At 43.6% G+C, this 25,447-nt stretch overlaps 1 protein-coding gene across 1 annotated transcript; it reads left to right on the forward strand.

The window, feature by feature from the left end:
* Window positions 1-19,812: 19,812 nt before the first annotated feature.
* On the forward strand, window positions 19,813-22,130 carry Gadd45a (growth arrest and DNA damage inducible alpha). Its single transcript, XM_005360619.2, has 4 exons — window positions 19,813-20,042; window positions 20,128-20,229; window positions 20,317-20,554; window positions 21,461-22,130. Exons 1-4 carry the CDS (start codon window positions 19,999-20,001, stop codon window positions 21,572-21,574), a joined length of 498 nt encoding a protein of 165 aa, XP_005360676.1. The 5' UTR covers window positions 19,813-19,998; the 3' UTR covers window positions 21,575-22,130.
* Window positions 22,131-25,447: the final 3,317 nt, after the last annotated feature.

Consider the following 25,447-nt stretch of genomic DNA (forward strand, 5'->3'; position numbering starts at 1 on the left):
TTAAGAGTAAGCTTACTTGTCCTTTATGAAAATTATAATGAAGGGCTATAATCACGGCTCAGGAGTTAAAAATACTTGCTGCTCTTGCAGAGGACCAGAGTTTGATTTCCAGCCCCCACATTGGGCAGCTCACAACCACCAGTAACTCCAGCTTCAGGGGATCTGACACCTTCTTCTGGCTTCCATGGGCACCCATATACATAGAGCAGACACTCACACATAAACACATATTATATAATAAAATAAAAATTTTTAATAGTGAAGTAAAATTCTAGTGATGTCATAGTAGATTTCTCGAGCATAGAAACTGTATCCTTACATCTTGGTCTCTTTGATGTCTAGCATAGTAGCTTACAGTGAGGTCTCCACACCCAGTTGGAGAGTGAGAGTGACTCAGAGCAGGTTCCAAACCCTTTGAAAGGCATTCCAGGCCACCTCCACCTGCAGGCCAGCGTAGGAACCCATCCACGCCTCCTGCCTGACTCACTTTCTCTCGCCCCTGCAGAATGACTTGGTTCACTTGCTCCAGTCAAACAGAAGGCCATGCAGATCTGAAACCATGCACCTATGCTTCTGTATAAAATCTCCGTCCCTATAATAATCTCTTTCTCCATGTTTAACTAACTCTTGCTCGTTCTCTACAATCCCAATTGAGTTTCCTCTCCCCAGGCTGTTTTGAATGCCCTGCCCCATGTTCTACAATATTCTGCATTCAGCACTTTATCACATCGGACCACGTTTCTAAGTTGCTCATTCCTCTCCCTGATAAAAGTCGACTCTTCAAGGACAGAAGCCAGGGCTTTCTTTACTTTGTAGTCCAGGGAGCGGACACAGAGCCTGATTCACAGTGCGTATTTAGCTTGTAAGAAATGAATGTTCTGTTGACTGTAGAGTGTACTGAGTCAAAGAAATAGGACAAGAACAATGTCCAGGAAGAGGTAGTTCTTATTCTGTCACCTACTAAATGATGAGCCTTTTTTTTTTTTGAGTATTCGACAGGAATTATCCATTCAAGGTAGATTCTTTGATCATGTTTCTACCACTAAAAAAGAAGCTAGGAAACAGAGAGGTCGAGTAGTTTCTCCAGGGTGACAGCAGCCAGGCAGTTATTCTCTACAGTTCTTAACCATGATACTCTACTACCCAGACCTTGCATGAACCCTGTCCCTAAGGAGTTCAAAGTCTCATGACAGAAGACAGGCAGGTAGGAGATTAATTCCCACACAGGGTTCTTCGAGGTGTATGTCCAACATAAAGGGGCAGAAGAGAACGGGGGAGTGAGGGACACAAGAGGTGGAAGTTCATGTTGCCAGGGGCTCCTGCTCTCAGAAGCTGTGTTCTGACAGGGTCTTAAAGAAAGACCATTCCGACTGAAGTGGAGGGAAAGACACAAGGCAGAGACAAAAGTCTAAGCAGCACAGAGGAATGAAACCACATGTTTTGGCTGCCAGTGCCAGCCCAACACAAAATGAAGTTGTGGGCACCCTTGGGCACACATTATTAGCAATTTCACAGCAATTATAGCAGGCTATTAAATCAAACAGGAAGTGCTTCCAAGCTTTGTGCAACGAGCAGGTGTCTGTCACACCCATCACCCATCAGGTGTCACCCTGGGAGATACCATAACTGCTTGAGAAATGCTGGAACAAGGAGTTCCCGAGCAGGGCTTTACAAGGCAGGAAATGATCCTGGCAAGGTCGGCAGAGGCCAGATCATGAAAGGAGGCTGGATTCCACCCCACAACCAACAAGAAGGAGCAGCAGGTTTCAGCAGTGATGTAACCTGATTAGATTACTTTGCAGATTCTTCTGGTGGTCCTGCCAGGAAAAGACTGGCAGCTAAGAGAAGACATCCAGGCTGGCTCAGTAGCAGTGGTGATTGTAAGAGCCAGAGAGGCTCCAGCCTTGAACTTTGCCTTTGTACCAGGGATGTCCAAGAAACGTAGTCCTGAGGAATGACTAAGAAGGTGGCTTGCAGAGATAGTACTTGAGGTGCACAAAGTGCTCCCAAGGAAAGAAGCATGGGTGAGGGCAGGCAGAGGTCATGAAGTTCAAGATCAAACACACCATTTTTGCTTTGGCCTGTTAGACCAATTTCAAATGCTGTGTTTTTTTACCGAGCACCATCCTACTTCTTTCATTAGGGGAACCATAAAATGCAAGAAAGGAAGCAGTTGTGCAGATCTTTTCTGAAACTTGCACGAATGGGTGAAGAACCTACTTACTTAGTATTGTCCTCCATCCAAATAGCCTCTGGGAGTCACCGGAGTTCCCCACAAGATCGAACTGATCCTCATACCTTTCGGTGAGATGTCTCCAGTGCCAAGCTCTTCTCAGGAAGCTCCCTGGGTTCTCTCTGCTGTACTAATCCTATTTGTCTGATCTATAAAGTAAGAACAACATGGCAGACCAGAACGTTGGCAATATCAACTCACTGGTGTGAAGAGCAAATGCTGAGCTTCCTGGAGGCTGAAAGTGGTTTTCACAGCTAAATTCTTCTGGTTTACCCCTCCTTTTCACGGTTCAGTTCATTTGTGGAAACTGCCCATCCTGACTGTCCTTTCACCTCTCTGGGAATAAACTTCAGAAGCTGTGATGTCAATTCACACACTGAAACGGTCAAGATATCTGCACAGAATTCATAACTGTCTGTATTAAATAATCTCTCAAAACAAGAAGGTCAGCTGACTCTACAGCTTACTTCCTGCCTCCAGGGACAACCTTCTCATTTTAAGTGCAACATTCCCATTGTCCTTGGGTGCTAGTGCCTCGGGTCCTGAGTGTGCTGTGCTGAAGTTCTATCGCCGAGCTACCCCCAGCCACACACATCCAATATTTGACATGTCCCTCACCAGGGCAGTATCCTTTAGACAAAGGGCTGCTGAGTACGGCAGAAAGATCCTGATCTTTCAACTCAGATGGGTGAGGGCACAGGTATGATGCTGGATGAGCTATTCAGCTTCTCTCACTTTCATTTTACTGGTGTAAAGTGTACAATGTACAGCTGCATTGTAAGGCTAGCAGAATGGATAAACTCACAGATGTGTAAAGTAGCTGTGCTGAGCTAGACCGCCAATAAAGCTGGACATCTGGATAGCTTGTGTATATTTTGGTAAGGGAAATATTTGATATCTTTATTATGCTGTCACAAAAGTTAATTAGCTGGTTACTTTCTGAGGCCTGAGTGGCTTTCTTTGCTTTTGCTAGCAACCCTCAAGTGGTCCCCACTTCCAGACTCCATCAGACTTCTGGGGCCTGAAACTGACTGCCCTGGGTCAGATCCAGAGACACAGCAACTTCATCCTACGGATAGCAAGGTACTCTCCTCTTTCCCTTCCTACAAGCTATGTTTGGTTTCCCTGTCAGTTTTCCCTGACATTGAAGGTACATGAGAAAAAAAAAATTCAGTATTAGTCATTAGCCAAAGTATGATTCTTGCTGGTTTTTTTCAGGTTCGCCCCTCTCCTTCCTCTTTGATTTCACTGAGTGCTATTTTGCCTGTTATTAAGCAGTATCAACCTTCCCACGAGATCCCCTGATGAGGTTAGGGACCATGCCTATCATTTGACCATTATATATCCAGAGTTGAGCAAATCCATGACACAATAAGAAGTAACTGTCCAAGGACAAATAAAGGTCTGTTGACTAATGGGTATCGTTCACAGCTATTTACTGAGTCAGTGCCCTGTGGTACACAATGTCAACAAGAACACAGAGGGAAAGATAAGTTAGTCCTGATCTTGAACACATAGTCTAGCATCTTCTTCCATTTTTCTACTGCAATAAGATAATCGATTGCATAACATCTTAAGATTATTTCTGTCTCCTCTGAGGGCTCTTGAGCTGTATGTCTTAATTTTTAAATGTCCTCTTCTAAGCTTTCTTTCTATTGTGCTTATTTCCTAACTGACAAGGTGAAATCTTCAAAGGCAGAAATATGGGTTTTGTGTGTGTGGGGGGGGGGGTATAATGTAATGTAGTACTTGTATATGGAGGTGTTTTGTGTGTTTCTGTGAGTGGTTTTGTGTTTTATGGAAGTCTGAATAAAAACTTCTTGTAGCAAATGATTTTGAAAGCCACAAAGATGGCTCAGCACATAAAGGCACTTGCTGCTTATGCCTGGTGACTTGAATCCATTCCCAGAAAATAAAAGTTGCAAGAGAGAGCTGATTCTATAAAGCTGTCCTCGTTGACTCTATTATTCACTCAAGTGTGTGTGTACACACACACACACACACACACACTGTTGTGAGCTAGACAGAGAAGATTACCTGTAATTCCAAGATTCAGGAAGTTTAGGAACAAAGATTGAGAACTTGAAACAAGCTTGGGTCCTAAGCTGTGCAGTAAGACCTTGTTTCAAAAACAACTAACCAAACAACATAGTGTGCATGTACATACATGCACGCATGTAATATATTGTAAAAAATGGCCTGAGTTAACTGTTCTAATTGAATAAGAAGAGAAGTTGCTTATGTGATGTAGCGATTCAGTGGACTGGACAGGAGGATGTCTTCTGGTAGGAGACAAGCATTATATATCTTATTGATTTGACCTCTGTTAGGGTCCAAGCTTGATTTGCCCTTAACTCTTTACTGAGTTAAACAAGCATCTTGTGCTTCACTGAAGATAAATTCACCTCAAAAACATTTCAATTAAAATTTTTCATTACTTTATTATATGTATAGGTATTTTGTCTATATACCATGTGTGTGCAGTGACCACGGTGGCCAGAAGAGGGTGTCATGATCCCTGGAACTAGTATTACAGGCAGTTGTGAGTCACTTCATCAGGGCTGGGAATTGAACCTGAGTCCTCTAGAAGAGCAACCAGTGCTCTTAATTGCTGAACCATCTCTCCAGCCTCACTTTAAAATGTCTGAAGTTTAATATGCTTATTGAGAATACATTAATAAAGACTGGGAAGAAAAAAAAACAGCATGACTTGTGATCTTGCACTCACAGAGGAGCACCTTTTAGATGTTAACAGGTGGCCTTCCAAATTATTTCTACACACATGTGTAGATGGAGTTGCATAGAAAGTTGAATCTTTTAATTTTTAAAAATAAACTGTGTGCTAAGGACATACAGAAAGGTTATGAGAAGTATTATATATCTTATTAGAATACATCACTGTTAGGGTATTCTAGTTATCTCTTCAAAGATTAATTTGCTACATTAAACCAGGGTTCTGTGTTTGTTTGGAGATGTGTGGAGCCTATGATACCTGGCATTCTCTGCAGTAGCATGTGTGGAATGTGAAGTCACTTCCTAAAGAACTTCCGTAACTGAGACCTGATTCCTCGCTCACAGATGACCACAACAGTGAGTCACTAGGCTGAGAGCAGAGCATTCTAGCCGATGAAGTACATGGAGCATGGCTTCAGAATTCATTCTTCTGTCACTTTTGGATGGTTAAACTGTCAGAAGACCCAGACCAGGGCGTGTTACTGTGACATTTATTGTTTGATTTGTGGAGACCCACATCATTATATGGTTAGGCTGTTGCGGACTAGAACCTCTACAACATGCCACAGCATGGGCTCAAACAAGCAAAGCTCACTCTATGTAAGAACTTCAAAATCACACTAAACTAAAAACAATATTTGAAGTCAACAAAGCCAGGAGCACCTCTAGAAGTCTAGTGTAAAAAGATCTATTGCCCGGACGAAGAAAATGGCTCAGTGGGTGAGTGTTCAAGTGTAAGCTCTTGAGTTCAAATCTCCAGATCCCATGTAAAGCCAGATGTTACAGCAAGTACTGCTAAGCCCTGAGAAAGGAGGTAGGCAACCCCAGACTCATGGGCTAGAGAGACAAGAGATGCTGTCTCTAAAAAGATGGCAGAAGATTGACACCAATGTGCTCTCTGGGACCCACATGCATCTGTACTCACACACAGGATGATATGAAAAGAAAAAGGCTGTTGCTAAGTGTGTCCACTAAGATGAGCTAGTTCGTGGGTAAATACTCTGGTGAGTTCTTTGTTTCCAATGATGGGAAACATGCATACAGACTCATTTGAAAAGTAGAAAAGCAAGGAGCAGAAGCAAAGATCTGTGAGAAACAGAAATGTCTTCAGCTTACACTTCTGGCAAGTGATAAAAGGCATCTCTAACGACAGCAGCCAGATGGAGATCAAATGACAACTGGGAGTTGATAATGGTCCCCAGCCCTCCGGCGGCACCCACAGAGTAGTGGCAAGGGGTGGTGTGTGTGTGTGTGTGTGTGTGTGTGTGTGTGTGTGTGTGTGTGTGTGTGTATGGGAGGTGGTGTTCCTGGCACTGCAGCCCAATTCTGAGAGCAACAGCATTATCCATGTCAGCCACGGCCTGTTCTGAGGTTCTGCCTGCCGGCCCGCTGCTACATTCCTGAACAACTTCAGCCTGCCCTTTCGTTCCCTGAGCACTGGCCTATCTTAGTTACTGGATACTGTCAGCTAATTAAAGCCCCTTCAGGTGGGGAGGGTCCAGATGGTGAGGCTGCAGCTACCGATTTGAAAGTTCATAAAAACAGGAAGCCTACAGAGAATGAAAGAAAATGTAGGGGCACGCTAGAGTGGGTTTGGGAAATTAATTGGTTGACATTTAAAGAGACACAGATGAGAAATATTTGCATAACATCAAGGCCTCCTCTTTAGCACACAGAAATACATCATTCATATTGTCAAAACTCTTCTAAAGAAGAAGGCTTACTTCATTCAAGAAGGTCCATGTAGATTGACAGTAGCTGAGGCTATATTGAAATTCAGGCGATGTTTTCACCACAGTGGGAGCCCTGTAATTTTCTTACCATCAAAGATAGTCTAAATGTTAGAGAAAATGAAAAATAAACATACTACTTTATTTAGATGAAATAAATCAGAACAAATCATAGTTAGAATGTAAAGAGGGTGTCGTTTCACCAACAATGTATGGCTTTTTACTATATGCCATGTACTTACTACAAGTGATAGACAAATACATATTATCTCAGTTAATCCTGTCTATAATTTTCATTTGTCTGTTTTTTATCCCTGGAAAAGGAATGCTCTGTATTCCAAGTGCTGAAATTATAAGCATGTGCCACCACATGGGTCTAGACATCCTTGCTTTTTAAATACTGTGCTAATAATATATTAGTTTGGAAGAAGCTTTCTTTATTAATAGAAAGATTAGTAAAGAGTGAAGGGAAATACTCACGTCATGGATGACAACAAATCTGAGAAAAGTGGGCTGCCGAGCACGGGAGAGGCCTGCTTTGAAGGCTCCTTATAGCTAAAAGCAAAGAAATGAGAGCTGTGGCTGGATCCAAGGCCACATGTGTGTAGCTATAGGGTCACAGATGGGCTGGTGCTGATAGTTTATATGTAATATATAAATCCAAACTTCTCAAATGGAGTAGAGGGTCCAGTTGCTAGGGATAATTAAGAGACACGCCAAATTAACCAAACTTAATTCAGATGGTCATTAAACAAGAGCCCCACCTGGCTGAGGTCGTTTTACCATCTGTTGTAGATGTTCTCTGATGCGCGAGTTCCCACCAGCTCCCAGGTGTGGCCTGATTATTAGGACACAGTGCCAAACTATACACCACAGCATTTGGTAACCAGACAATATGTTGATGTTAATACAGCACGTTGTCAGAGAGCTTCGACTGAACTCTGGAAGTGGAATGGAAATTTTGAAAAGTAATATCAAAGCTGTGGAAAATGTGTTTTGAATTCTTGCACACATTCTGTGGTGACTGGATTTTTAAGACCAAAACACTGTGTGTCTCTGTGTCTGTCTTCTGTCTGTGCCCCCCTTGGTAGTGATAAGACAGATGTTTCAGTGACTGCTGAAAATTCTAGAATAACAAAATTAATAAAAACAGAATGTTAGAGCTGGAATGGACTTGGAGAACAACCTTCTCTCCAGTTGTGATCTAAGTGCATCTATCTCAAGGGCTATGACTGGGCTGAATGTATGGGTGCGTGAATGGGGCTGAGCATGCCCACCCCTCATCCCATTCCCTTTAGACTGCTACAGCCACATCCCCGTTTCTGTTTGTGTGAGGATGATGCCCGTTATTGGGCATTTTGAGGGAAAAGAGAATTCTATTTTTTTTAAAGTTTCCTAACTATTTGACAAATGAAAAAACTAAGGAATGGAGCCATAAACAATCTTTCTTATATGACATTGTCCGATGTACGTCCTTGGAAGGACATCAAACTAGATTGCACATAGTTGGATACTTGTACAAAGTAGCTATTCAAACCTTAATGTACAGCATCACTTCAAAACTTCCTTAAATACAAACCAGGTATAAGATATAAACAATCAAATAAGTCTACGAGCAGCTCTTGTATTTGTAGTGACACTGCCTACAATAGTGAGTGAGGACAGCTTGCTCGCCCTCTGAGGCTCCAACTGAGAAAATACATGGCTCATTTGTGTTTAGTGGCCAGCGGTATTAACAAGACCATTTCTCATTCCTGGGCCTTAAGGAGATGAATCAAAACATATGGTAAAATCATGTATGTGAACATGGGACTGTTACACACAGTCCGTCGCTCTGTTGCACCCTGATATGGCCCATGAAGCAGTGTTCCTAAAGTCTAGACTGTTACGGTTTGTTGATGGCATCTCACAGCATAGTGTTCACTGCCTGCTTAAAAGCCTTGGAGGCAAAAAAAAAAAAAAAAAAAAACCTTGAAGGTAGAAGGGTAAAAACTGAAACTGTAGTAAAGCCTGCTCTAATTTTCCATTACTCTTCATCTCTTTTGTTTTCAATCTCTTCCCTCAGTCATAGAGCATAATAAGGATTTAGTCTTCTGCTTAAAAAACCAACAACCCCCCAACCAACTTTAAGGTTGCTTTCCTCATCATTAAAATCTGTTTATGCTACACTGAAAGAACAAGACTTGAACTTGGCAATTAATCAACTTTTTACCTATTAAGTTTTATTTGAGTTCAGGGTAGGTTAGTAGAGATCACCAGTTCTAGTTTACAAAATATACCAATTGATGACTTTTAAAACATTTTAAAATATAACCCATGCAACAAAAACACTAGTGTGGCATGGAAGGAGTATGAAGAACAACATGCAGATTAGGGCCCACAAACATCTGTGCTTAAACAAGACCACAAGCAAAGCTGTGTTCCAGCCAGACAGCTTCCATCCTGCTGTGAACAGAGAGAGCGGGTTTACAACCCTGTCTTCTAGTTTAATCACTGCAACTTTAAGTCCATATAGATATCCTTTTCCAGCACAGGATCTGATTTAAAAAGTGTTTTGCGGTCTGCTGTGGTCACTTGGAGATTAGTCAGTGAACAAAACAAAATTCTAACCACTGAGCTTATACTTGAGGACCAGGATGCTTAAACTTTTTAAGCAAGATGGATGTGTCAGAGGACGAGCAGCGAAGTGTTTTAAAAGCCAGATCTGCTTTCGCAATCCATGGGATGGAGGGCACAGAGGTGTCAAAACTATCACACTTTGTCTTCTAGAGGTGGGACAGAGACCAGGGGTGACATTCATCTGAGTGGGACTTAGCAGCAACAGTAAGAAAAGGTTGCGTGGTTTTACATTTTGAAGTAGAGCCAAGTGTACTTCCTGGTAGAGAAGCGCTGGGCTGAGAGAGAAAGGACTCAGTGTGAGGAGCGGTACTGCCAACCTATAGCAGGAACAGATTTGGAAGAACAAGCAGCAGGGCCACTTCTGTCATTTGCAGCTTGAGACGCTGACTGATAACGGTGAGTAAGCAGCAAGGCTCATCAGACTGCACATACATTTGACAGTCACTGGAGTGCAAATACCAAGGCCAGGAGCCCAGATGAGGTCATCCAGACCACAGGGACAGAGAGAAAAGTGGTTCAAGGACAGAACTGTGAAGAGGAAGAAGAAAACTTTGCAGTGAAATTGATGTGCAAAGAGGATCATCCTCTTGGTTTCAGAGAGGAAACTCTGAGCCTGGATAAGGAGCAAGGACAGGAAAGGAAGCTCTGGGCCTGTGAAAGGAGCAGGGACAGACCTGCAGTAGTTGGCTACCAACCCCAAACACTCACCTTTCATTCCAAGGACAAATCTATTTAACAGAGCCTCTCAAAAATTCCTCCTGGGAGCTGGGTGGTGGGAGTGCAAGCCTTTAATCCCAGCACTCAGGAGGCAAAGGCAGGTGAAGCTCTGTGAGTTTGAGGCCAGCCTGGTCTACAAAGCAAGTTCCAGGACAAGCACTAAACCTACAAAGAGAAAATTCCTCCTGGGCTGGAAGCAAACTCTAGTTAAGTGGTAGGTAAGGACATGGCGTAAAAGACCTCTTGAAGGACGCTAGTTCTCTTATTTTGACACCTTGACTGCCTGGTGAGATTTGAACATCTGGAGGCAAAACAGGGCAGCTGGCCCAAACTCCTCACAACACCAGGACTCCATTTACACAAACACTCTACCTCCGCCCCACCTTCCCAGTGTAGCCTAAAGTGACTCAGAAGCAGCGATCCTCTTGTATCTGCCTCCTGAGTATGAGATTATAAACCTGGCCTTGAGCTCCCAGAGATCCGCCTGCCTCTGCCTCCCAAATCCTGGGATTAGAGGCGTGCACCACCACTGCCCAGGGCTACCATGGTTCTTTATAGCAGAAGAGAGTTGCCATGGGCATTTCCTAAACCCTAAAATGGTAGAATTGGGAATACTGTATTAGTTTGCACATAGTAACAAATTACCACATTTAGTGTCTTAAAAGAACCTAGAGCAAGATGTCTCAGTAGATAAGAGCACTTGCCAGCAAGTCTGAGAATCTGAATTTGATCCCTAGGACCCACGTGCTGAAAGGACAGAACTCCTGAAAGTTGTCTTCTGATCTTCACACATGTGTGCCTGTGTGTGCACATACAACATACACATATTACACACACACACACACCACACATAGGCACACACATCATATATACACAGAATACACACACAGATATCACACAGATATCACCATACACATCATATATACAGACAAAGTAAAACAAATAAGTGTACACCATCTAGGCCTCAGGAGTACTGCAGAAGAGGTGGAAAGTGAGAGCCAGAAGACAGAGGAAAGGCTATGAAACACCATTCTCTAGATTCAATAGAATTGAATACAATACAATTCAATCTCTAAATACAACTAATGCAATTACTAACTCTCAACAACTACAATTACCTGCACTGGACCCATAGAAGATCAGCTCTAGCAACAATAAATCAAAGAACAGGGAGACTCCACCTTTATCTCTGAACTGTTGGCCACTGATAGACTCTGGGAGATGGGGAATCCCTGTCTTTAGCTGTGTCCCCACTGCTGAGACCACTAGCCTTCAAATTCATGGTTACACAGACAGCTTTGGTTAATCTCAGCAGGTCACAAAACAAAGTGAATAGTCATGAGAGCAAGACAGAGATTTGTGGGGAAGGGTATTTGTAGTTTTTTAAAAATTCTTTACTCTTTGGAGGCCTGCCACCCATTCCCAAATAATACACATAGACTTATTCTTATGAATGCCTGGTGTTAGCTTGGCTTATTTCTAGCCAGCTTTTCTTAACTTAAATTATCCCATCTACTTTTTGCCTCTGGGCTTTTATCTTTCTCTATGGTATATACCTTTCTTTCCTTATTACCCTGTGGCTGATTGTGTAGCTGGGTGGCTAGCCCCTGGCATCCTCCTCTCCTACTTTTTTGGCTCATCCTCTTTCTTCTTTCTTCGCTATCCTTCTTGTCACTCTGACCGCCAGCCCCACCTATTTCCTCTCTCCTGTCTAGCTATTGGCTGTTAACCTCTTTATTAGACCAATCAGGTGTTTTGACAGGCAAAGCAACACAGTTTCACAGAGTTAGACAAATGCAACATAAATGAATGCAACACATCTTGGCATCATCAAAAAAAAAAATTCCACAGCATAACAAACGTAACACTGATGGAGGAAGGTCATTGGTTAATTAATAAAGAAACTGCTTGGCCCTGATGGGTTAGAACATAGGTGGGTGGAGTAAACAGAACAGAATGCTGGGAGGAAGAGGAAGTGAGCTCAGATGCCAGGCCGCTGCTCTCTGAGGCAGACGCGATGAATGAAGCTCCGACCCGGGATGGATGTAGGCTACAATCTTCCCGGTAAGTACACCTTGGGGTGCTACACACATTAATAGAAATGGGCCAAGCAGTGCTTAAAAGAATACAGTTTGTGTGTTGTTATTTTGGGGCATAAGCTAGCCAGGTGGCTGGGAGCTGGGTGGCAGGAATGCAGCCTGCAGCTCCTACTACATAACACATCTTAAACTAATATTCCACAACAGGTGTTGATGGGGTGGTTGGGAAGCGGAGGGATGAGAATGGTCAATACGTACTTTGTGTATGTGTGAAACTGTCTAAAACAAATTAATAGGTTAATATTAACAGTATGTAGCAGTACTAGTTAGTAGTCTAGCCACAAGAGATCACTGGGTCTTCCTTTCTAAATCACAGCATGATTAAATCAGTGCTGGCCAGGCTATATTCCCACCTAGAAGCCTGATGGGGAAGGATGTGTTTCTAAGCTTCATAAACTATTAGAATAATTAACTTTCTTGTTACTGTAGTTCATGTCTTTCAAGTCAGCAATGGAAAAGGATATTCAGTCTCTCTTTAGAGAAGGTCTAGTTTTCTTCTAAAGACCTCAGCTGGAATTGGAGAGGGAATTTCACTGGTAAAGTGCTTCTGATGCAAACATGAGAACCTGAGCTTGGTCTTTTAGGAGTCATATAAACGCTGAGTACAGTGCTGTATACATAATAATCTCAGCACAGGGAAGGCGAGCCAGTCAAGCTGTTGTGGCTTACAGGCTGGCCAACCTCCCCTGTGTGGTCAGCTCTGCGCCAAGGAAACAGGTATCCCAAAAAACAAGGTGTCCGGCTCCTCAGGTGGTTCCCTAAATACAACATAGACAGGTACACACATGTACACACACATGAACATGTACCCACACAGTTTATCTGTCTGAGTCAGGGCTGTTCAGGAGAATTTCCCTTTCTTTCATCCAGAGTCAACTGATTAGGGACCTTAATTACACCTACAAAATCCTTTCTTCTTCACAATGGGAATGTAAAACCCTATTGTCATATTTTATCAGTTAATCAAGTCACAAGTTTTACTCATGCTTAAGGGAGGGTAGAGACCGTCTTGGACTTTTTCCCATCACTGTGATGGTCCAAGAAACAAAACCTTCATGTTACATTCTATTTTAGATACACTTATCTTTGCTCTAGCGAAAACAGAACACCTGATATCAAGAAGGAGGGAAAGACTTGGTACAGCTCAGAGTTTCCAAGACTCTGATGACTGCAGCCGGTTCTGAAACCATCATGGCATGGGAACATGAGGCAGAGGCTGCTTACTTACCTTCTCATAGAAAGGAGGCAAGAGAGGGGAAGGGACCAGGAACTAGATATGTCCTTCAGAAGCATGTCCCCAGTTGCCTACTTCTTCATTTAGCTCCACGATCCTAAAGTTTCTGCTGCCTTCTAAAGTAGTACCACCAACTTTAGACCAAGCCTTCGACACCTGAGCTTTGGGATGGAGGAGTGTCTATCATATCTAAGCCACAACAAATTCAAGGGGAAATGATGATTCTAAGGAAAGACACAGTTTTAGGTGACAATAAATAATGTCTAAATAATCTTCTGTAAGAAGGGTGGATATGGGAGCAGAGAAATATATAGCCTAATAAAGGGAGCCATCTTAGGGTTGGCAAGAGACTTGACTCTAGAGGGGATCACAAGTGTCCAGGGAGATGTCCCCAGATAGTACCTTGGGCAACTGAGGAGAGGGAACCTGAAATGACCCTATCCTATAGCCATACTGATGAATATCTTGCATATCACCTTAAAACCTTCATCTGGCGATGGATCGAGATAGAGACAAAGACCCAAATTGGAGCACCGAACCGAGCTCCTAACGTCCAAATGAGGAGCAGAAGGAGGGAGAACATGAGCAAGGAAGTCAGGACCACGAGGGGTGCACCTACCCACTGTGACAGTGGAACTGATCTATTGGGAACTCACCAAGGCCAGCTAGACTGGGATGAATAAGCATGGGATAAAACCGGACTCTCTGAACATGGCGGACAGTGAAGGCTGATGAGAAGCCAAGGACAATGACACTAGGTTTAGATCCTACTGCATGAACTGGCTTTGTGGGAGCCTAGCCTGTTTGGATGTTCACCTTCCTGGACCTGGATAGAAGTGGGAGGACCTTGGACTTCCCACAGGGCAGGGAATCTGGACTGCTCTTCAGTCTCGAGAGGGAGGAGGAATGGAGTGGGGGGAGGGGGAGAGGAGTGGGGAGAGGGGAGGAGAGTGGGAGGAGGGGGTGATGTGTGGGAGGAGGGGGAGGGAAATGGGAAACAGGGAGGAGGCGGAAATTTTTTTCAACAACTAAAAAAAAAATAAACAAAAAAAAAGAAAAGAAAGTAGAAACAAACTCAGAGACTTGCTTTGAAAGGAAACCTAATCATTCCTATGCAGATAAAGAAGAGCAACAAAAAGTTGAAGCCTCATGATTTTATAACTTATGATTTTCAGTTCGGAGCAGGGGATGGTGATCTGTCTTACTCTGATATAACAAGCACTTTTCTTTCAGTGGTACTGGTTACCTTTTGAAAGAAGGAAACATTCTAATTCTCTTACAGAACCAGTAATAGAAATGCACATAGGATGAGATTGAGGATGATGCCACAAAGATTTTAATATGCAAAATAACTTAATAATCTTAATAATTCTTCAGTACATATTTTCCCATAACTCCCAGATACAATCACTTAGAATTTTTATAAATATAATTAAAATGTCACTCTAATCATCTGTACTTCAATACCTGGGACTACCTGGAATAGTCTAAAAATAACTTTAGGAGGGTGTGATGGTGATGGTACATACCTAGAACTCCAGCATGAGGGATGCTGAGGCAGGAGGATTGAGAGCTTGAGGCCCTGTCACAAAATAGTAACTGTGCCGGCTGGTTAACTTGACACAAGCTAGAGTCATCTGAGAGGATGGAACTTAATTGAGAAAATGCTTCCATAAGATTGAGCCGTACAGCTAGTATCCACTTATGAGTGAGTACATAGCTTATAGTCCATGACCCCAGAGAAGCTATGTAACAAGAAGAACTCTAGGAGAAACATATATAGCTCTCCCTGGGAAGGGGAAATAGACAAGATCTCCTGAGAAAATTGAGAGCCTGTGGGTGGGGAGAGAAGGGAGGGTAGAAGGCATAGAGGAGGGGATAAGAGGAGAGGAAGGAGAAGAACTTGAGGAAATGGGAAAGGGATGGTCGAGATAGAGGAAGGACAGAAATGGAGAGCAAGGAAAGAAATATCTTGATTGAGGGAGCCATCATGATGTTAGCAAGAAACCTGGCACTAGATAAATTCCCAGGAATCCACAAGGATGACCCCAGCTGAGACCCTAAGCAATCGTGGAGAGGGTGCCTGAACTGGCCTTGCCCTGCAGTCAGATTGATGACTATCTTAAATGTCATCATTAAACCTTCATCCAGAAACTGATGGAAGCAGAAGCAGAGATCCATAGCAGAGCACTGGGCTGAGCTCCCAAAGAGTGGGAGGAGTGAGAATACAAGCAAAGATGTCAAGACCACGACGGGGATACTCACTGAAACAGCTTACCTGAGCTAATGGGAGCCCACCAACTCTAACCTGATAATGAAGGAACCAGCCAAACTAGGCCCTCTGAATGTGGGTGACATTTGTATGGCTGGGGCAGACTGTGGGGCCACTGGCAGTGAGACAGGGATTTATCCCTACTGCTCATACCAGTCTTTTGGAATCCATTCTCTTTGGAGGGATACCTTGCTCAGCCTAGATATAGTGGGAAGGGCCTTGGTACTGCCTCAAAGTGATGTGCCAGACTTTGTTGACTCCCCATGGGAAGCCTTACCCTCTCTGAGGAGTGGATGGGGTGGGGTAGAGGAAGCAGGAGGAGGGTGGAAAGTGGGAACTGGGATTGGTATGTAAAATGAGAAAAGATAGTGGTTTTTTTTTTAATAAAAAAAAGATTGAGCTATAGGCAAGTCTGTAGTGCAATTTTTAAATTCGTGACTTATTTTGAAGGGGGCTCATCCCATTGTAAGTGGTGCTACCCCTGGGCTGTCCATGAGTTTTATAAAAAAGCAGTTGATCAGGCCATGGAAGCAAGTCAGTAAGCAGCACTCCTCCATGGCCTCTGCATCAGCCTCTGCCTCCAAGCTCCTGCCTAGTCTGAGTTCCTGCCTTGCAGTCCCTCAGTAGACTGTGATTCAGGATGTGTAAAATCAAGTGAGCCCTTTCCACTCCAAAGCCTTCTGTCCTGGTGTTTTACCACAGCAAAAGAAACCCTAACGAATGCAGTATCTTTGCATATTGGGGCTATGTTAACTATAAACATCTACGACTATAATCCAGGTCTCTAATATACAGCTGCAGTCTAGAGGGAAGCTGAATGCAGCTCCCATTTCCTCCACCTATAGCAGGCACAGAAGACAAAATCCCTGATGAAACACTCCGGGTGGACTCGGCAATGAGGAAGCACAACATGAGCTGAGCCACATGGCATGGTTATTTCTGAAGACCAGAAGACTCCTTCAAGACTTGGAAAATATGTTTTTCTTTAATAAGGCTAAACATAGCATGGAGAATAATTTTTGATGAACTAAATCATATCTCACTATTTTATACACATTTTGAAGTTGGCATAGCTGATTTCACTGGGGTATTATTGCACTATATTCCACCTGAATTGGTGTAAACAGGCCATGGTTCTGCTCTTCCGCAGCTTCCATTCAAAAGAGAAAGTTCTAGCTGAGGACAGTCAATACCATTTGTCTCAAAGCATGAGTGTGAAGCTATTATTGGTTGTCACATTGACTATATCTAAACTTTGAAAAAGGGGGGCACACTGGTGATTCTTTTTTCTTAATTTGAAGTAGGAAGAGCCACTTCTAATCCAGATTCTGAGGCAGGAAGACCCATGCTTTTAATTTGAAACTTGAGGTGGCAAGGCACACACCTTTAATGCAGGTCTTGAGGCAGGAAGACACACCTTGAATCTGGGCCGCACCTTGTGCTAGAAGCCTATATAAGGATATGGAAGAAGGAAGCGTTTGCTCTTTGACTGTTTGCTCTAGCCTTACTAGCAAGTCCCTTCTTTCACTGGCATCAGAGCTTACTGCTCCGAGATTCCAACATCTACCGAAGACCAACTGCGACATCTGACCTCATGGACTGAGCAACTTCTGGATTCTTGGACTTCCTGCTCACAGCCAGCTATTGTTGGACAAAATAGACCATAGCCTGCCTGTAAGTCATTCTAATAAATCCCCTTTATATATATGTACACACACGCGTGCGCGCATGCGCGCGCGCGCACACACACACACACACACACACGCACTCATTCATCTTATAAGTTCTGCTACTCTAAGAAATCCTGACTAAAACAATGTGTATAACAATTAGATCATGGAGTCTTTGTAGGCCATAGACTAGGAATTGTTCGGTGCTTGTCTTGTTGAAGTAATGTGAAAGTGGGTTATCTGAGAACATGCACAGGACTATGGGATCGTAAGGTCTTGGTTAACGTTCAGATTATTTTCAACTCATGACACCAACTGTACTGCTGAATTACGACTTGTGCTGGGTGTTGAGGACACAAAATTAATGAAGTCATAGTGTCCACTGTCACATGATCCTCTAATTCTCTGTCAGCTTGCAATCACAATTCCTTTCAGAGAACTTCTAAGAAATCTCTAAATGGGTAGAACCTTGGAATCTAGGGAACACAGTTCACCTGTCTCTAAATGATGACTCAGATAGTTTTGTGCAATTTTAGTTTTGCAAAGTTGAAAATGCTTTAGTGCTCGCCTATGTTAGTTACTTGTCTTGTTGCTGGAACACAGTATGTGATGGAGGCAGCTTGAGGAAGGGTTTATTGTGGTTCACAGTTCCTGGGTACAGACCGTCATGGGAAGGCTTGACAGCAAGAGCTGGAAGTGGCTGTTCACCTGGCATCCCCAGTCAGGAATGAGTCAAGAATGACTTTCTTTTTTACACACAGAGAGGACCCCCATCCATGGAATGGTGCTGTCCATTTAGAGGGGAGGTCTTCCCACTTCAACTAACCTGATGTAGATGACCCATCACAGACATGCCCAGAGGCTTCTGTTAGTGGTTATTCTAGATCACCATTAAGGTGACCACCACTATTAACCATCACAATTGAAGCCTAAGCTTCAATGTTGAAATTTTGTCCCTTTTATTATTTTGCAGGGCTGGGGCTCAAAGTTTGAACTTGGGCCTGGAGCATGCTAGGCAATGAGTTAGACTCTCAGGCCCGATGATGCAACAAGCAGATCCTATGTAAAGACTTAAGGCACAGGCATGAGGTAGACAAACACCCTAGGATAAGCCATACACAGACACTTGTTCCTTTACTCAACACTGTCTCTCAGTGACAAAGCCTTTAGGGACTGAATATAAGATTCCATCTCCACTAAGTGAACCAGCCTATCACCTTTCCATTAAGTTAAGATCAAGAAAATTGGAAATTATTTTGCCCACAAGAATAAAAACTTAAGAATGCAAAACTCACATGTACCCCTGTAAAATTTCCTTCTGTAACTGTAAGCTGCGCTGTTAGGAATGCAAGCACATGGGACCCAGTTTCATCACTTTTTGGCTACTTCAGTAGGTTCAGGCAAAGCTTTCTATTTATCGAATAAGCTCGTAAAACAAAGGGACTTTTGAACTACTCAGTAAAAGTCTGCATTAAGAATTGCTTTTAAGGTGTGACTCCTGCTTGCGTTATGAAGGTTTGCCTTCCAACCTACAAGTTGCCATTATCTCAAAGGTGAAATTTTAGCACATGGCTAAAATGTCCTATGGTTACAGTTTCATGATTCAGCGTCAGTAATTCAGAGTGAGATCATAGGCAGTGGAAGGCACTGGATGTCATCCTCTTCTGCCTGTGAAGGGAAGCTCAGGGAATGGCATCAGCACTTATTTAGACTGGGGTTCCTGTGAGGACCATCATCTGTCTCAGCTCTGACTGGCTCAGAAGGCGCCTTTGGGAAAGATGTTCAGAATCAGGTGAATTTGGTTCATGAGGCATGAGGTCACCAACTTCCCCCCACCTTATATGGAGTGGGCAGAAATTTTACCAGTTTTTTTTTTTTTTTTTTTTTTTTTTGTGGCAAAGATTCCAACTTGAGACTGTGCCATCACTACACACCAATGTGCTGGGTTTTCTCTTTGGTGATTCAAATTCTTGCAACCAACTAAAAATAAATCAGGGCACCAAAAGAAAACTACTGTGAGTAAGCAGCATTGCCTGAAACTTACATAGGAACAGCACCTCTGAAGTAAACTCTGCCTGGCACATCTGGACACTTTTTAAAATATAATCCGCTTACTAATGACAGCTAGACCCGGGTGCATTGACCCTGGAAACAATTTAAAAGCAGCCCCTTCACGCAAACGACACGAAACGACAATCAAAAGATGTCCACAACTAGAAAAACAATAGGCAGGCTGTTCCAGACCGAGCTGAGGACACTTGAACCCCTGCAAAGCCCTCCGCACCAGATGGCTCCACCAACACCCCAAGCTGGCTCAGGACCCCACCAACCCGGTTTCTGCACCACTCTCAACCCGTGGGCTTCCCTCCCGCGTAGCTCCGCCCACTTCCGCTCCACTCGGCCTAGGCTGGGGGAGCCGAGAGCGGAGTGTCAAAGTCTGCTAATTTGCATAAGCCAATGGCTGCGTGGCATGCAAATGAAGCCGGCCGTGGTTGGCTGAGGGGTAGCCCCATAATTCGGGAATCAGGCCCTTTGTCCTCCAGTGGCCCAGAGGCAGCAGCGCGGTCGTCACGTCACCTACGGATACTTAGGCGAGCGAAGCGGGCGGGTGGGAGCGAGCGCAGAACAGGCGCCGCGCACTGGGGGGGCAGGAGCAGCCCGCGCACCGCGTGAGGGACTCGCACTTGCAATATGACTTTGGAGGAATTCTCGGCGGCAGAGCAGAAGACCGAAAGGTAAGTGTGTCTGCGGACTCTGGGGCTGCTGTCCCTCCCGCGGCCGGGGACCCGGCTGACCCGCTCTCGCCCCGTCCGTCTGCAGGATGGACACGGTGGGAGATGCCCTGGAGGAAGTGCTCAGCAAGGCGCGGAGTCAGCGCACCATCACCGTCGGCGTGTACGAGGCCGCCAAGCTGCTCAATGTGTAAGTGGCCCCGGCTGCCCGCACCCCCCGCCTCCAGTCCCCGCGCTCCCTGGAGCGTGTGCACTCACCGCTGCCTTCTGCTCCCAGCGACCCCGACAACGTGGTGCTGTGCCTGCTAGCCGCGGACGAGGACGACGACCGGGACGTGGCTCTGCAGATCCACTTCACCCTCATCCAAGCATTCTGCTGCGAGAACGATATCAACATCCTGCGGGTCAGCAACCCGGGCCGGCTGGCTGAGCTGCTGCTGCTGGAGACCGACGCGAGTCAGGCGGAGAACGGGGGTGCGGCGCAGCCCCCTGACCTGCACTGCGTGCTGGTGACGGTAAGGGACTCGGGACTGCAGCCGGGAATTTACTGGGGTGGACCTCGGCCGTGCTGGACGCTGATCTCGCGGGGGTTCTGATGGTACCGAGCGTGTCTAAGCTCGTGGGTGGCCTCCAGCGGCGGAAGATATCCCTGTGAGTCAGCAGGCTGCCCGGGTACCCCTGCCTACCTCGGCACTACCTCGCGTGACTAATTCTTTGAGCAGGACAGATTAGATAAAGCCAAATAAATACCCGGCTTACCCTTCATTAAGAAGTCAGTTTCATTCTTCATTTGCTGTCAAAGCTAAATATAGAAAGAGTGTAGGAGACAGACAGACCTTATTAATTCCCTGGAGATACTCTGGAGTGTACAGAGTGGAATTCTTTTCTCTGCACCTTTGTGCTTGTTTAGATGGTCCCTCTCCACTCACCTACCCCTTTAAAAATGTCTGGGATGGATAGTGTTTTCAGAGAGAAATGTGCTGTCCTGGTCCTCTGTTTTTTGGTTTTGTTTTTTGTTTTTCTTTCTCTGTTTTGACCGGTGTAGGGAAGTGGCAGCCTGATTACTTTTGCTACTAGTGAAAAGTGCCCTGTACCATCAGGGAAGATAAGAACTGGTGTTAAGCTGCCTGCCCTGCAACTCTCCCAGCTGTGCTCACAGAGTGTTTTTCAGAACTATTTTACTTATGACCCCACTGGTGTGCATGCTTGGTTAGGGCGGACTTGTGAATGATAACCTCATGCACAGTGGTACAGATAACTATGCAAAACTCTGTACGGCTCAGTGTGTATTACAAGGTGTTTAGACTTTGCCAAATGCTGTTTAACAGAATGTTCAGGTTTTGGCCCTTTCAAAAGTAGTACTATTAGAAGCATAAGCTAATCATTTTTGGGGGAAATATTTTTTTCTTATTTGTTCTCAGAACCCACATTCATCACAATGGAAGGATCCTGCCTTAAGTCAACTTATTTGCTTTTGCCGGGAAAGTCGCTACATGGATCAGTGGGTTCCAGTGATTAACCTCCCGGAACGGTGATGGCATCTGAATGGAAATAACTGAACCAAATTGCACTGAAGTTTTGAAATACCTTTGTAGTTACTCAAGCAGTTACTCCCTACGCTGATGCAAGGATTACAGAAACTGATGTCAAGGGGCTGAGTGAGTTCAACTACACGGGGGCTAGGAGATGACTTTGCAGATGGAGAGAGGTGGAAATAAAGAAGGAAGCTGTGTTGAAGCAGAAATCTACGTCAAAAGGGACAAAAACTACAAAGAACTGTGCAAGAAAGAAAACTATTAATTTAGGATGGCCGAGTTACATTAAAATAAGCCAAATATTGCTTTGTTGAAACATTAAGTGTGTAGCAATAGTTTGGTGTTTTGTTTGTTTGTTTTTTCTTTGTCTTTATGCCCTCGAGTAAAAGGAAAGTGAAAAGGATTAATTGTATTTTAAAGCCACAGGTTAATGTATTTTGATGAGAGGTTAAATTCTCAGAAGTTTTATTATAAATCGTACTAAGTTATTTTATGATATGAAAAGTTATTTATGGTAAAGTTTTTGAAGCACAATATCTAAAATAAACTAGTATGATAAACTAGTAAAACTAGTAAAATAATTACATCATTTATCAATGTGTGGTTTCTGTTTTACAACACTAACTCTGTTAAGAGACATTTTATTGAAGCCTTGCTTTATACCAGCCAGGAAAATGGGCGATTTTAGAGGGGCTTGCGTAAGGGAAAAAATAATGTTTAGAGATTCACCTTGCAAAGTCTGAATAACTACAATTCGTTATTTTAATACTATAAAAAATGCATGCAAAATGTGGAAACAGAGGAGGGCAGCCAAGACCATTTGAAAGACGAGTGGAGCTTTTGCTGAGGAGAAATCATTTTCTTGGGGTCTTAAGAAATGAGCTTAGTTTCTGTAGCTAGCAAGAGGGAAGAAATACTGCTAAGAGCTACAGGAGAGTGTGCAGAGGTGTGGAGGCCTGAAAGATCACAGCCTGCACAGGGACCGACTGCTGCCTCTGGTGTAGAAAGATAAGGGCTGGAAGGAGTAGGTGGGGTTAGGTTCAGACTGACAGGCATTCTTGTATCTTAGGTGAGTGAGCTTCCCTCTGTAAACTGGCTACAATCTGCAGAGGCCTTCAGTCTGCAGAAGAAAGAGAAGTGGTCAGTACTCTAGGAAGATAACATGGGGCTGTAGGGGGTAGTTAATTGTGTGAATGGCTGGCTGTACAATTCTAGTGTAGACCCATGACAAAGGACCAGTGTGGTGCTGCCCTTAGTCTCTTCCTAAGGTGTTGTGCCTTTAGCTGTATTTCCACGACTGCTGTGAGAGATCCTATCTTGTCAGGTGGAAGAAATGGCTGAGAAGAAGGAAGCAAAAGGAAGGGTGCAGTTGCCGCCTTTCTGTGTCGGTTCAGAACTACACCTCATAATTAACTGCAGCAGTCCTGTGCAGGCAGAGCCAAAGAAAGCAAACGTGCATGCTGAAGACAAGGCCTGGCAAGGCTGTGGTCCAGTTTCCAGCTCTCTCTCAGGAGCTGGTTGGGCCCCCTACTGTTTGCCACCCTTCCTGTGACAATCCAGAAGAGCAGGAGAAACAACAAAACCCTCAAGCTGCATCTCTCATAGGCTTAAGAGCCCTCTGCTTTCCGGCTCTTAGATATGTGTGTTTCCAGGCCTTCTTTCTTCTAATCCCAAACAACTGGAATAGTAACATTTGCTTTGTATATTAGCAGAAGATTTGAAAGTAGTGACTTTTAAGCAAGACCTTTAGCCTTCCCACTACAGGCTCAATCTGTTTTCACAACTGCTGTAGTTCATGAAATAGGATGAGTAAGTTAAACCAAGCAGGAAGAGTGGAGAAAAGCAGCTGTTTGCTGGAAAGAGCATTGATGACAGCCGGGTCTCTGTTAGGCTTCCTCCATCCTGATTCTTTCATCTGTAAAATAAAGACCACATTACCCATCCTACAGAGATGCCTTTTTTTAGTTTATAATCTATTGGAAGGATGAACTAATATCTGGCCTGTCGATGTATCCATACAGTAGGTGGTGAGTTGATATTTGTTAAATAAGTAAATGATTAGAAATATTGACTATAAACCCGGGGCTGTGGTTTAGTGATCGAGTATTATGAGATCTTGCATTGACAGTCTCCAGACTGGGAAAAATAATTACTACCTGGTACATGGTATTTGCTCAGATGATAGCAACGGGGGAGAACATTTAAGGCCTCAGAGAGATCTGTTACTTATCACACATATTCTTTAAAGGGGAGTCTGAGTCACTTAAATCACAGTGCTTAGCGAAATGAAGTAGCCGGACACAATCTTAAAGTCGCGCCATTTGTTGAAGACCTCAGTAACAACTGCAGTCAGGTATTCTTTCGAGTTTTGCTTAGTTGTTCTTTCATAACATAATTTAAACATGACTTGAAAAATATCTAATTATGAGCCAGTGGTGGTTCAATAGGTGTTTGTCACCCACGCCTGACATCTTGGATTTGATCTCTGAAACCCCAAAAAGAAGAAAATTGACTTCTGAAAGTTTATCTCTGACCACATGAGTGCTGTGACATGCACACACCTATCTACACACACACACACACACACACACACATACACGCAAGCGCGTGTGCACGTCACATTAATAAAATCCATAAAAAATCTATGAGCTAATTGTAAATCATTACACAAGTATATGTATAAAATATGCCTCTAACTTATGCCAATATTTAGTAAATTTCTTTAAAAACTATTAAACAAGTTGGGGGCAGGAGGGTTACTTTGAGTTTAAGGCCATTGGACCACATAGTACCAACCCAGCCTGGTACGCTCTTAAAAAACAAAGCAAACAAGTCACCTGGCCTCCTTATATAAATGAACAAAAACTTTACATACCTGCCTAGGATGTGCTATTTGTTGAAAGGTGGAAAATACCTATTTTTTCACAGGTGACTTCACTACAGAGTCATTGTTGCTTCTGTCCTTGTCTGATTAACCAGGGTCTTCCATAAGTTAAACTTTATAATTAAGAGAGTCCATGAAAGTAATTAATCTTTTATAATAAACTATTTCCCAAACTAAAATAAAAAGGGGTTGTTTGCAGGAAAGAGCTCCTAACTAGAAACTTCTAGTGTGCTTTACCCTATAGTAACTTATTAAATAGCTGTTTCTTTTCCCTTCAATCCTAGGTATTTTTATTCTTTGCCAGTAAAAGGTCTGCTTCCTTCAAATGAACAAAACTCGATGAAACTGACATACCACCAATTCAGGGTCCCTTAAACTAGGAGCTGAATCTTTGGGGTTTTGTTTTTCTTTTAAACAATTCCTATGTAAACAAAGAACTTGAGGGAAAAGTTGTTTTTTATGAAACTATCAAGAATTATTTAGTGAGTGTTTACTACATCATTAGCCTTGACTGAAGAGACATTTGGCCTCAGGGAGCTCACAGTCCAGTGAAACAGAAAGTCCATTGATGTGGCCTAAAGCAGAGCCCAGCAAGGGGAGGCACAGAGGACTATTGTGGTAGTGTGGAGGGAAGAAGTTTCCTCAGGGCAAACAGAATAGAATGGAAAAAAAAGGTTGTAAATCCTTTGATCAGAGTTAGCTCTGTATTTTGCCAACAGCATAAAAATGCTTGACTGACAGACAGGATATACCTCTGCTAGATGCTGCAGAGATGTAGCTATGGGACCTCTTGGCACTGAGATGTTTATAATTTATAAGGAAGTCAAGCACCTTCCTATAATGGATTTATTGGATGCCTATCAGACACTTGGCTATAAAAGCAGTTGTGACTTACCTTCAAGGGTGTGTGTGTGTGTGTGTGTGTGTGTGTGTGTGTGTGAGAGAGAGAGAGAGAGAGAGAGAGAGAGAGAGAGAGAGAGAGAGAGAGA

The sequence above is a fragment of the Microtus ochrogaster genome, linkage group LG3 (assembly GCF_000317375.1).
Source record: "Microtus ochrogaster isolate Prairie Vole_2 linkage group LG3, MicOch1.0, whole genome shotgun sequence".
Taxonomy (NCBI): Eukaryota; Metazoa; Chordata; class Mammalia; order Rodentia; family Cricetidae; genus Microtus; species Microtus ochrogaster.